At 36.6% G+C, this 13159-nt stretch overlaps 1 protein-coding gene across 1 annotated transcript; it reads right to left on the minus strand.

Moving 5' to 3' along the window:
- Window positions 1-1724: 1724 nt before the first annotated feature.
- Window positions 1725-12099, minus strand: pygl (phosphorylase, glycogen, liver). Its single transcript, XM_084391804.1, has 20 exons — window positions 11748-12099; window positions 10977-11078; window positions 10825-10903; window positions 10562-10665; window positions 9454-9588; window positions 9252-9363; window positions 8822-8904; window positions 8513-8650; window positions 8328-8420; window positions 7640-7786; window positions 7356-7519; window positions 7159-7273; window positions 6960-7061; window positions 4640-4787; window positions 4374-4432; window positions 3766-3907; window positions 3472-3679; window positions 3202-3336; window positions 3054-3120; window positions 1725-2086 (listed from the first exon to the last, which is right to left on the minus strand). The coding sequence occupies exons 1-20, from the start codon at window positions 11988-11990 to the stop codon at window positions 1898-1900; spliced, it is 2565 nt and encodes an 854-aa protein (XP_084247930.1). The 5' UTR covers window positions 11991-12099; the 3' UTR covers window positions 1725-1897.
- Between the last annotated feature and the right edge of the window lie 1060 nt (window positions 12100-13159).

Genomic DNA, 13159 nt, shown 5'->3' on the forward strand with positions numbered 1-13159 from the left:
TGAATGGGAGTCAATGGCATGCTAACAGCAGGTGATGGCTTGTTAGCCAATGGCGGCCCCCGGGGGTGGTACGCTTTTCGGGTGATGGATTGGCCCCCTGGTGGAGACCGGCCGGCTACGCTACTACCTTATTCCATACCTGCTTTTGCGTTGCCTGTAAAATGGCCGCCGTTACCCACAATCCACCATTCCATAACGTCTACGCCCGAGCTCTATACAGGAAGCAACTAGAATTGAAAACGAGTCTACTCAACCTCGTCTTCGTCCGGTAGAGAAGATAGAGAATGTGATTTCATGTTGAATCGTCGCTCTCCTGAGAATATTTAGTGTGTTCACCGTGAACATACTCTGAGTTGACTAAACTTACTCCCACACACTTTTTTTAAACTAGCATGCCTCGATTCAGCAAGGCTTGGTTTAATCTTCAGAGAGTGCAGGCCTTCAGGGTTTGTTTGAGGGTAAGATAAACTTGCTTTCTGGAACACCACCCCCCAGACCTTCTTTCCTTTATTTATGGCTATGGCGTACGTAAACCCACAGGGATGAATGATGAAAGTATGCAGTCTCCTGGGAAAGCTCTAAAATATGAATAACTATTATATGCTCACCATTGTGGTTTAGGGTAAGGTAAAACACGGCTTGGAAAATGGCTTTATGATGTAGGCTACTCACTCATTATTGACTCACATGAAGGATCATAATGGGTTTTTTCCCCAGATTTTTGATACAGATTAGCACACTATGCAATATTTGTACCTTAATATAACAGCTTCGAAATCAGTTTGATGGTAAACAAACTCGTAGTAGGGCAAATTATGCCGCTGACAAAACCAGCGATGCAAGTTTGAGAGGTGGCGCCCCAACAAATCTCGCGAGAAAATTTAAATTACTTAAAAAGCATTGGACTAAAAAAAAAAAAAAACTCAAGAGTTTGAAATTCAGTTTATGCTGTGGAATCAAAACTGATATTGAGAATTGTGAAACCATGATATTTTTACTGTGAAGTAAAATTGAGATTTTGGTCATATCGCCCATCCATATGCTTTGCTAGATAGCAGAAAAGGTTCCCACAGTTTTTTTTACATTTTTTAAGTGCTCACCACAAGTAATAGACTACATTGTAACCAGAAATAAGTATATAAATGGCTGCTATTTTGCATAAATTTATTTGTAATTGTGAGAAAGAAAGAAAGAAAGAAAGAAAGAAAGAAAGAAAGAAAGAAAGAAAGAAAGAAAGAAAGAAAGAAAGAAAGAAAGAAAGGGCAGAGATGTGGTTAGGAATGAAAAGTCAGTAGGCCTTTGTAGTGTCTTCATTCACTGTGACCTATACCTGCACTGGATGGCCAATTTCACATGTATTTTGTGTATTTTCAAAATACAAAATACTGTATTTGTATTTAAATACTTTTTTTTTTTCACACAGTATTTTGTATTTATATTTTAAATACATTTCCATGTAATTATGCCCATCTCTGCCTATTGTTTTCTGCATCTCATCACTCTCCTTTTTCAATCTGTCATTTTTATTTTATTTTAGAATTCATTTTTGATAATTAATAACAATAATAATAATAATAATAAACATATACAGTAGTGCTTTTCTTGACACTCAAGGCGTTTTTACACATTTGGAGGGAGAAATCTCCTCAACCACCACCAATATACCTAAAAATCAATATATTGACTGATAGCTACAGTACTACATGAATAATTTGACTTAAATGTTGAATTAAAACATAATTTTTATTTTAGCCCTTTGCTAGTACAATCCATTCATTTAGAAAGGCATGCGTTAACATTTAAAAACTGAAAGCAAAACTGGAAATTGTATTCATACCAAGTAATTAAATTAACTTCTAATAAGTCTTCTCACGATTCTATAACTGCAGTGACGTGTTCAGATCTTGCGCAAGGCGCGCGCGGTTTCCTCCAGAGCTTCACGTGGTTCACTGGGAGGAGGGATCTTCAGGTCAGTGGGCTCCACTCCCCAGATCTCAGTGGCGTAGTCTGTAATGGTGCGGTCGCTCGAAAACTTTCCAGAGGCCGCAATGTTCTTAATTACCACCCGAGTCCACTCTCTCGGATCCTGTAGACGCAGACGGAGAAATATGGACCAGTTTAATTGAGTCTTTTTGTAATTTTCTGGAGCTTGACATCCATGGTCACTTTGACCTGGTGCTACATAGAAATGAGCTGTGTAATGATTTTTAAAATAAAAATTTTGCCTTTTGTGTTTCACAGAAGAAAAATAGCTTGGGGTTGGAAAATTCCATATACTAAATAATCAGTAATGATAATAAAAGTTTACTCAATAATGATAATGTCATTAAATGAAATGAAATGTAGTGATAGTAAAAACTAAGCTTTTTGAAACTGAATCAACTGAATTAATAATATTTCAAAATGATTTACTGTTTCGAACATGCATACAGACATTTTACAAACTAAATGTTTTTCATGTTTCTATTAAATGTAAACTATAAATCATTAAATAACATTAAATATGAATCATTTGTGTTCTTTTGTTAATTTGTAATGTGTTTTTAGGCAGGACTTGGGCCAATTTTTTTACAGTCCCTTTTTATTATACATGCATTTTCATTCAAATTCATTAAATTAATTCAAACTGAACATACATTATAAAACTGACCCGAGGTCAGCTAAAACAGTCTCTTACAGTGGTTCTAAACTTAAAGGCCCCCCATTGTCCACAAAAACATTCAAAGGCCTCATAACTTTAATGAATTGTCCATGATTTACTGGATTAGACACTGGTTCATGAGTTCAACAGATCAACACCCTCTAGCAGAGAACCATCACAATTCAAGAATTCAAAACCAATGTTCGAAACAGTGATGTAACAAAGCCTTGTTTCATTCCATTACGTGACCTGGCCAGTTTGATACGTGCGGATTCAAAACAAAAGATGCTCAAAGGTTTTGAAGCTTCATTAAGCAGTGTTCAAAAGCCGCCGTAACTTATGAAATGAATGCTGAGCATTAAATGAATCTCTGACATGTGTGGTGGGCAGTAATGTGTGTGATAATGTTCACCTTATACAGAGCGCTGACTTTCTCTTGACACTTGACGTAAGACTCGTAGTCTGCGAAAACCTTAAACCTGGAGAAAAAATTCGGAGTGATGAGAGAGTAATGTAGGAATTAAAAAAAAAGAAAGTGTGTGTCTGCATGTGCGTTTTACCGATCATGGTAGAACAGCATGTTAATGATGTCGCTGAACATCTCAGGCTGTTTCGGTGAAAAATAGCCACTTTTAATCTGATTTATGGCCTGTTTCAGCTCCGGAAGATTCTCATAATATTGTAATGCATCATAGCTGCACACACACACACACACACACACACACACACACACAAAGGAATGGTTAATGTCTTCACACAAGCACAAAGATTGAATGACATTTACTCAGCATCCATTTCCATCGATTTAATCTCCCCGTCTCATTCTCTACCCTTCTTTATCCATCTCTGCTACATCTTCCACCCTCATGCCAAAGATGAAGAGGTTTTCTTCTCCGGCTTCTTCTGCCATTTCCACGTTGGCACCATCCATTGTGCCAATGGTCAGCGCCCCATTCAGCATGAACTTCATGTTTCCGGTTCCGGACGCCTCCGTACCCGCGGTGGAGATCTGCTCCGACAGGTCTGTAGCTGGAATCACTGCACATAAAACACAGATGAACAGGAATTTATGCATTAATACTCAGAAAATACCATACCCAGTTTAGTTATTAAACCGTAGTTACCTTTCTCTGCCAGTGACACTCTGTAGTTCTCCAGGTAAATGACCTTCAGTTTATGACCAATCACAGGATCGTTATTGACGACATCAGCGACAGTGGTGATCAACTTAATGATCATCTTTGCCATGTGATATCCAGGAGCAGCCTGCAGAAACAAACATAATAAAACTTGCCATTCAAAAGTGTTTTATTTTATTTTTAAATAACTTTTGTTTAGCAAGGATGCACTAAATTGATCAAAAGTGATCATTTATAATGTTACAAAAGAATTATATTTCAAATAAATGCGGTTCTTCTGAACTTTTTATTTATCAAAAAATTCTTTAAATAATGTATGGTTTTCCACGAAAATATTAAGCAGCACAACTGTTTTCACAGTTGCCAAATCAGCATATCAGAATGATTTCTGAAGGATCATGTGATACTGAAGACTGGAGTAATGATGCTGAAAATCAGCTTTACAAATCACAGGAATATTACATTTTAAAATATATTCAAATAGAAAAATATTCAAATATTATTTCATAATATTACTGTCACTTTTTGAATGGTAGTGTACATATTGCAAATCGGTGCATGTGAGTGTGTTTGGAAAAGGTTGTTTGTTTTACCTTGCCCCCGATAATCACAGTCCGTGGCACAAACGGTTTCATGGGGCTCCTCTTGATTCCTGTGTGAAACAGTTGAAAATGTATTTAATATCTTCGTCAAAGAGTTTAATAATAATTAAACTCTGAATAAGAGCTTCTGAATAATGGCAGAATTTCATTGTTTACTTCTACATGGGAGAATGCTTTTCGAAAAACACCCCCCCCCCAAAAAAAAGACACTTTAGCTGTTAAAAAGTGTGCGAGTGTGTGTTTGTGTGTGTACATACGGTTGTACATGGTGATGACGTGGAGGCAATTGAGAAGTTGTCGTTTGTATTCATGTATTCTTTTCACATGGACGTCAAACATGGATGCGGGATTTACGTCCACGTTGTACTCCTTCTCTAAATACTGTGCAAACTTCAGCTTGTTATCCTACACACAGAAACATGTGAAAAAATGAACTGCAACTGACTTTGAATTGAAATTACCACATTTTAAGAATGATACCATTCATCTGAGTCAGTAATGCCCACAGAAAACCTCTAACATGGTGAACATTTACATAAAGACTGTCCAAAAAAAGTCCAAAACAGCTTGTCACTGGGGCAGAAAGAGTACATATCACTCTAAAGTACTAATATGCACTTTTTATGGGTAGCTAAGTGGCCCTTAAGGGTACTGCCCCAGTGATAAGCTGTTAAACTGTCCAACTTGGCCATTCAAATCTGTAAACCCTAACGCTCAAAATAATTAATTGGTTTGAGTAGGACAAACTTAAATTAAACTAATTAGTTCAGTCAAATTAACTTTTATGAGTATTTAGTACTTTCTTTTTCTTTCAAGTTCACAGAACTGATATACACTCACCTAAAGGATTATTAGGAACACCATACTAATACCGTGTTTGACCCCCTTTCGCCTTCAGAACTGCCTTAATTCTACGTGGCATTGATTCAACAAGGTGCTGAAAGCATTCTTTAGAAATGTTGGCCCATATTGATAGGATAGCATCTTGCAGTTGATGGAGATTTGTGGGATGCACATCCAGGGCACGAATCTCTCGTTCCACCACATCCCAAATATGCTCTATTGGGTTGAGATCTGGTGACTGTGGGGGCCATTTTAGTACAGTGAACTCATTGTCATGTTCAAGAAACCAATTTGAAATGATTCGAGCTTTGTGACATGGTGCATAGAAACAATACTCAGGTAGGCCGTGGCATTTAAACGATGCCCAATTGGCACTAAGGGGCCTAAAGTGTGCCAAGAAAACATCCCCCACACCATTACACCACCACCACCAGCCTGCACAGTGGCAACAAGGCATGATGGATCCATGTTCTCATTCTGTTTACGCCAAATTCTGACTCTACCATCTGAATGTCTCAACAGAAATCGAGACTCATCAGACCAGGCAACATTTTTCCAGTCTTCAACTGTCCAATTTTGGTGAGCTCGTGCAAATTGTAGCCTCTTTTTCCTATTTGTAGTGGAGATGAGTGGTACCCGGTGGGGTCTTCTGCTGTTGTAGCCCATCCGCCTCAAGGTTGTGCGTGTTGTGGCTTCACAAATGCTTTGCTGCATACCTCGGTTGTAACGAGTGGTTATTTCAGTCAAAGTTGCTCTTCTATCAGCTTGAATCAGTCGGCCCATTCTCCTCTGACCTCTAGCATCAACAAGGCATTTTTGCCCACAGGACTGCCGCATACTGGATGTTTTTCCCTTTTCACACCATTCTTTGTAAACCCTAGAAATGGTTGTGCGTGAAAATCCCAGTAACTGAGCAGATTGTGAAATACTCAGACCGGCCCGTCTGGCACCAACAACCATGCCACGCTCAAAATTGCTTAAATCACCTTTCTTTCCCATTCTGACATTCAGTTTGGAGTTCAGGAGATTGTCTTGACCAGGACCACACCCCTAAATGCATTGAAGCAACTGCCATGTGATTGGTTGATTAGATAATTGCATTAATGAGAAATTGAACAGGTGTTCCTAATAATCCTTTAGGTGAGTGTATTTTAAGTATACTGTTTCATTGTTTTGAATTTTATGAAATAATTTCTTTTAATTTAGACAAACTTAAGTTTAACTGAAGCGGCTGGGATGTCCATTTCCCAGCATGCTTTGCCGATAGCACTCGAAAGGGAGAGTAAATGCTAAAATTAAGTGTAATGTAATGTTTTTTTTCCTTTTTGTGCAAGATTAATGTTAAGTGGGAGATTTAGTAGTGATTCATGTTTTGTTATGCTAATTTAGAAGAATTTCTGTTAATGTTTTAGGATAGTTACCATCATGGTGACAAGTGGTGCATGCAGCTTGATTTGAGAGCAAATAAAAACTTTATAATGCTGCACTCATACAGCAAGTGCTACTGTATAACATACTATTGTTAACATGTTAACAAATTAATATATTAGCAAACTAGCTTGTTAAAGCTAGCTAAGTTTATACTAATAAAAGTGTTCAACTTGAGATTACATGAAAGTTTTATGATTTGATTAAGGCAACTGATTGCCTTACAGTTTTGCCCACTTATTCGGGTTTACGGTGCATGGATAAGATTTACAAATGCATTGATATGAGAGGAGTGTGCGTTTTGACCTGTTTGACTTTGGCTACATCTCGGATGAAGGCGTCATCATCAACCAGATCATTCAGCTTCTGCAGCTCAGTCAGATCTTTTACATACTCTTCACCGATAGCCTACAAACGCACACACACAAAAAAAAACATATGAAATGAATTGAATTGAAAAAATATGTTATAAAAAGAGAAAAACATATGTGTATGTGTGTCGGACCTCTGCGATAAGATCAGCGAGTCCTGGATTGCAGAGGAGCAGCCAGCGTCGTGGCGTGATGCCGTTGGTTTTATTCTGAAATTTCTCTGGTTCCAGTTCGCTGAAGTCTCGGAATCTATATCATTACATTCAAAATGATCAGCGAATGGGATGTAGGATTGTGTGTTTGTGAGTGAGTGAGAAAGAGAAAGCCCTACACGTCTCTTTTGATGATGTTTGAGTGGATCTCGGCAACTCCATTGACCTTGTGTGAGCCCACGATGCAGAGATGAGCCATGTTCACTCTCTTTCCCTCTCCCTCCTCGATCAGAGACATCCTGCGGATTCGATCCATATCATCTGGAAACAGAGATGCTACATGCTACACACACACACACACACACACAAACATACATACAGTACATAAACATTAATGCTAGGTTTACTTGTGTATGTGGGTTTTCAAAAATGGGCAGTCCTCTATTATTTGGAGTGTACTCACATCCAGGTGTGTTTGGTTGATCTTGTATATGATCTGCAGGTGTCGGGGTAAAAGCTTCTCCATCAGTTCGACTGGCCAGCGCTCCAGAGCCTCAGGCAGAACCGTGTGGTTGGTGTATGCAAATGTTTTCTTAGTGATATTCCAGGCCTAGATTCTCACACAGAAGAACTCACTGTGAGTAATCATGTTGCCTTGACAAATGTTTTGGAATTGCACTCACGCTTATTTGCATTTATTTAGTAAATCTGCCCCAAAATGTCTAAATTTAACTAATCTTAGAGCTTTCAAGCCACTTCATCAAACTGAGCACAGTATTATAGCATCAGTTTAATTTGAGCATTATTTATACACTTGTAATATTTTGAAATAGCTTTTATTTTTATATTTTCAGCGTTCATTTTTGTTTTGTTTTAGAAATTGTATTATGTGCGTGTCATTTTATCCATTCATTATTCTTAAACGTACTTTATTTAAGCTAGTCAGTTATTCATTAATATCTATATTTTATTTTAGCTTTATTTCAATTATGAAAAGAAAAGTGTTAGTTTTAGTGCTCTGACTTATTGTACTACATCATTTCTAACGTATTGGACTTCAGTTTGAGTTCTCAACAATTGACACATGATAAACACATCTGTATGCATGTTGTATGGGCTGTCACAGTGTATCATAAATGTATGAATCTTACTGCATCCCAGTCCAGTTTCTCAATGTCTACAAATATCCTCATCAGCTCAGGTATGGCCATAGCAGGATGAGTATCATTTAGCTGGATGGCGACCTGAAACACAGACATGAAGAATCACACAAATGCATGCAGCGACTGTCTTTAAAGTTCAGTTAGTTAAAACGGTTGTGTGTAGTAAAGCTGACCTTATCAGGGAAGCTGTCAAATGACAACGGTCCAGAGCAGTTTCTCTTCGAGGTCTTAAAGCGGCGAATCACGTCTTGTAAAGTTGCTGCCACCACGAAATATTCCTGCTTCAAACGCAGCTCCTTTCCCTCGAAAAACTACAACACACACCAATTGCAAAGTGTCCATAAAATGTGAGATAAAATTTCTGACCAGCTTAAACCGGATAAAGGAAACCTAATTTTCTGCAGACAATAACGAATGGAGTTTAAACACAGAAAAGCCATTTAAACCTCAATCTGCCTCAAAGAGGGTGAAATAAAACTTACATTGTCATTTGGATAAAGCACGCGGGAAATGTTTTCTGCTAAGTTACGGTCCAAAACTGCCTGGATATAATCGCCAACATTAACTGTAAAAAAAAAAAATCATCCATCATTGAATTATTACATATAAATTCTAAAAACATTAAGTTCACGACCTATTATGCTTCCATTTAAATGATAAAAATGAGGCTTGATTTCATCTATGCAAGCAGTTGAACATTTTTTATTCAAATCTATTTTTATATGCTACATTATATCTTGAAAAATTCTGAAGACCTTTGGAATAATATGCATTAACTGCATCATAATAAAACCAAAAAATAGGCTTAATTATGATTTTATATTGATTTTAGTAATAAAAGATTTTCAAGAGTTTCTCTTATAAGGAATTATTTTAAAAAAGGATTGGTGACCCATTGTGTGAATGACTCACAGTCTCGGAGATTGAAGTCGTTGGGAGCGCGTGCAGACCACAGGCGCATGGTGTTCACCGTATTATTCATGTAGCCAGGGATTGGGGTGTCGTATGGCATTGCCAGGACCACCTGCACCACAAACATGCATTACAAACCTGGCCAGAGCACCTTAATGCTATCTTGTGGGTATGTTCTGTATGCCTGTAGCTGTTTTCAAACCTGTGTGTTAACCCATTTCGGCTCCTTTCCCTCCTCTTCCTCCACACGGCCATAGAAATGCACAGGCAGCATGAACTCAGGACGGGCCTTCTCCCAGGGGTTACCATACCTTAACCAATCATCCGCTTCCTCAACCTACAAAGATTCAGCGATGATGAAGACGACGCCAGAGTCAATATGCACTGGAGGACACAGTACTCAGATCTAGGTCAGGTTAAAGTTCAGGTGTGTGTGTATTTTTTTACACAAACACACCATTTTCAATGTCCCTTTGTAAATAAATTGAGCCACTGTTTCTTATCAACCTACTACTGCTTGCACAAGATCCTCATTGGTCCAGTATTGGTCCAGTATTATCAGCTTTGCGGCAAGCTCACATGCAACAGGCCAGTGACCACAAACGCAATGGACTCCTGGCCCAAATGCATTGATTTTTATGCAGACGCTGACCAACAAAAAATGTACTGCAAACTACCCACAATTTTGTGTAAATGCAAAATGTATTTTTTAAAACATAAATTTGGCATAATTAGATATATAAATAATATATATATATATAAATTATATATATATATATATATATAAAAGAAAATAACTAATAAAACTTATATTTGTTTAAAAATACAGTATTTTAAATATACATTTTTATATTTTTGCATTTTGTTGTATTGTGGAATATATTTAAAAATAAATCAGAAGATATATAAAAATATTTGAGAAATTATAAATAAACTTTTTTTATTTAAATATATTTTTGCTTTTTTATGTATTCTGAAATATTTGTAATATTATTTGAGAAAATATATGAGAAAATATAAGTAACTAAAACGTATCAAAAATATATTCATTTAAATATATTTTGGGAATTTCTTGTATTCTGAAATATATTTAGAAATATATATAAAATACATAAAAATATAAGAGAAAATATAAATAACTAAAACTTATCAAAATATATTTATTGAAATATATTTTGCCAATTTCTTGTATTCTAAAAATATAATAATGTATTTTTGCCATATGGGTCAGAACTACTATAACAAACAGTACTAGGAAAGTATCAGAAACTTGTGTATGAGAACTTTTGTCTGCCAGCCATCAAATTCACCTGCCAGCCATCTTTAATTTTCTGGTTGAAGATTCCATACTCATATCGGATCCCATATCCATAAGCAGCCAGACCCAGGGTCGCCATGGAGTCGAGAAAACAAGCTGTGGATCGCTCACACACACGCACACACAGAGTAAATATCACTATTAACTTAGATCATGTTATTATTTGTATAGTGTGTGTGTGAGAGAGAGAGAGAGAGAGAGAGAGAGAGAGAGAGAGAGAGAGAGAGAGAGAGAGAGAGAGAGAGAGAGAGAGACCTGCTAATCTTCCCAGCCCTCCATTGCCTAATCCGGCATCTTCTTCCATCTCTTCAAGATCCTCCATATCCAACCCCAGCTAGAAGGAAAAAGAGAGGTTTACAGACAGCCAGACGCACAGATGGATGGATGAGTGTTTTGTTCTCTCTCACCTGGTAGATTGCCTCATCACAGGAGTTCTGCAGACCCAGATTAATCATGGTGTTCTGGAGCGCTCTACCCATGTAGAACTCCAACGACAGGTAATATACACGCTGAAGCACATAGAAACACACACACACACACACACACACACAAATCAGTCTTTCTAGAGAAACTGCATTCTTGGATTATGCATTGGGTGCACGTTTTGACATTAATTTCCATTACTTTTCTATACATTTCTAATTGTAATAATATATTTTAGTTAAAAGCTGTGCATAACTATACAAATATTTTTTGTTTAAAAATTTCTATAAAATTTTATTAATTTTTATGACTTTTCAGGACTGGGAATCACAATAAATGAAAAATTCCCTAATATATCCAGGTTGGTCATGGCAGTTGGAACCCTGTTATTAATAATCACAAACAACTGGAACTAATACTTTATTTCCATCCATAAAACTTTAATACATGATGTTTTAAAGATTTGTGCACCTGTCTTGATTAACCTGACTGACAATTTAAACAACCTGCTAATCTTATAATAATTAAAAATGACCAACAACAACAACAAAAATATTCGAAAACAGATAAAAATCGCATTACCATTTTTCTTGTATTCCAATAAAAGGATACACTGTTAACTTAATACAAGTAAATATTTTGTAATTTTTTTTTTACTTTGGCAAAATGACAAATAGTCAGTTAAATTAGTCATTAATAATAGTCAAAGGTACCAAATTACTTTTCATGGGACTTTTTTCTTTTTCCTGACTCACCTTCGGGTCGGCCTCATAGTAGAACTGCTGTGTTCGGATCCAGCGACCCACCAGATGATCCCGCACCGTGTGCGCGAGCGCGAAATAATAATCCCGCGGCGTCGCGACGTTCCTGTCTTTGACCAGCGTGAAGTGCAGGTGTCGGTTGAAGCCCTTCTTGAGCTCCGCCACATTCTCCACACCGACGATCCCTCTGATGCTGATCTGCTTGCGTTTCTCCTGGTCCGTTAGAGGCGTCGCCATCCTGAAGATCACCGGTTACACCGAGCGCAGCGCACGGGGGTCACAAGCCCCATATTTTTATAGTGGGAACAGAGGGAGGGACAGAAAGTTTTTCCCTCCCTCTCTCATTGAACTGTTTTTTAACCATGGCAAATATATTGCAGTATTTGAATCAATGACGTGACGTCCATACGGTTCATTTAAAAAAAAAAAATAAGGCTTTTTTTTTATATATTTTTTTTTACGCAATTTAATTAATAGTAAAAATCCATAAAATTTTATTGGATAATCATTACGTATTTTAATTGGATAACTAAACAATCCTTAATCAATTATTCAATTGAAATAAGTAAGGATTACTCGGTTCAATTTCATGAAATTTTACCATTAACTAAATTGCGTAAATCTGTAATAAAAAAAGATATATATATATATATATATATATATATATATATATATATATATATATAATAGGATAGATAGGCATATAACAAATATTAACCATGTATTAAACCACAATACTACCCTGATTAAATAGATTACCATTAATAAAAAAAATTTTACCATAGTAAATTTGCACACATTTTGTAAACTATTTTCGCAGGGAAATGACAGACAGCTTTTTATTGCACCTAATCCAGTTTATTGAGCATATAACTTTACAGATAACAATTCAGACACAATAATAATAATAATAATAATACATTTCTTATAATGGGATTAATTTATTAAAAAATACAATTTACAATGGGTGAAATTTTCCTGTCACGCACCCAAACATTCGGTTGTTTGTTGAGCATAAACTGCTCAACAAACAGATAAAGTACAGCACCTGCCCCATTTTTTAACCCCACCAGTGGGATTTTAAATCTTTTTTTAAATGCAAAAGTACATCCTTTATGGTAAACTTATAGCCAATGCTTCAAGCAGCTACACTGTATGCTGTCTTGTTTAAATGTCTCTCTTTGCAGCTCTATTGTTTTATATTGCAATATTTTCTCACATTGAACAAAAGCAGCACCAGTTATTTGTTTAGCATTTGCGTTTAGCTTGTGCACATTTGAGGCAGCAAAGGAGAAATAAAACAGCGAGAGAGAGAGAGAAACAAAAGTGTATTCATTCTCATCTCTCCATAATACGTTATGCAAGGCTGTGGAAATGCCAGTGTGTTTGTGTGCATGTGTTTGTGT

This window comes from Rutilus rutilus, assembly GCF_951802725.1.
Source record: "Rutilus rutilus genome assembly, chromosome: 20".
NCBI classification, from domain to species: domain Eukaryota; kingdom Metazoa; phylum Chordata; class Actinopteri; order Cypriniformes; family Leuciscidae; genus Rutilus; species Rutilus rutilus.

What these genes read in the sequence shown, in the direction of transcription:
- pygl (XM_084391804.1), bottom strand. Translation starts at nt 11,990, where the DNA reads ATGGCGACGCCTCTAACGGACCAGGAGAAACGCAAGCAGATCAGCATC. An exon ending in GTGATGAGGCAATCTACCAG is followed by an intron (nt 10,904 to 10,976) that starts GTGAGAGAGAAC and finishes TTTTCCTTCTAG; the next exon opens with CTGGGGTTGGATATGGAGGA. An exon ending in AAGTCAGCGCTCTGTATAAG is followed by an intron (nt 2,087 to 3,053) that starts GTGAACATTATC and finishes CTGCGTCTACAG; the next exon opens with GATCCGAGAGAGTGGACTCG.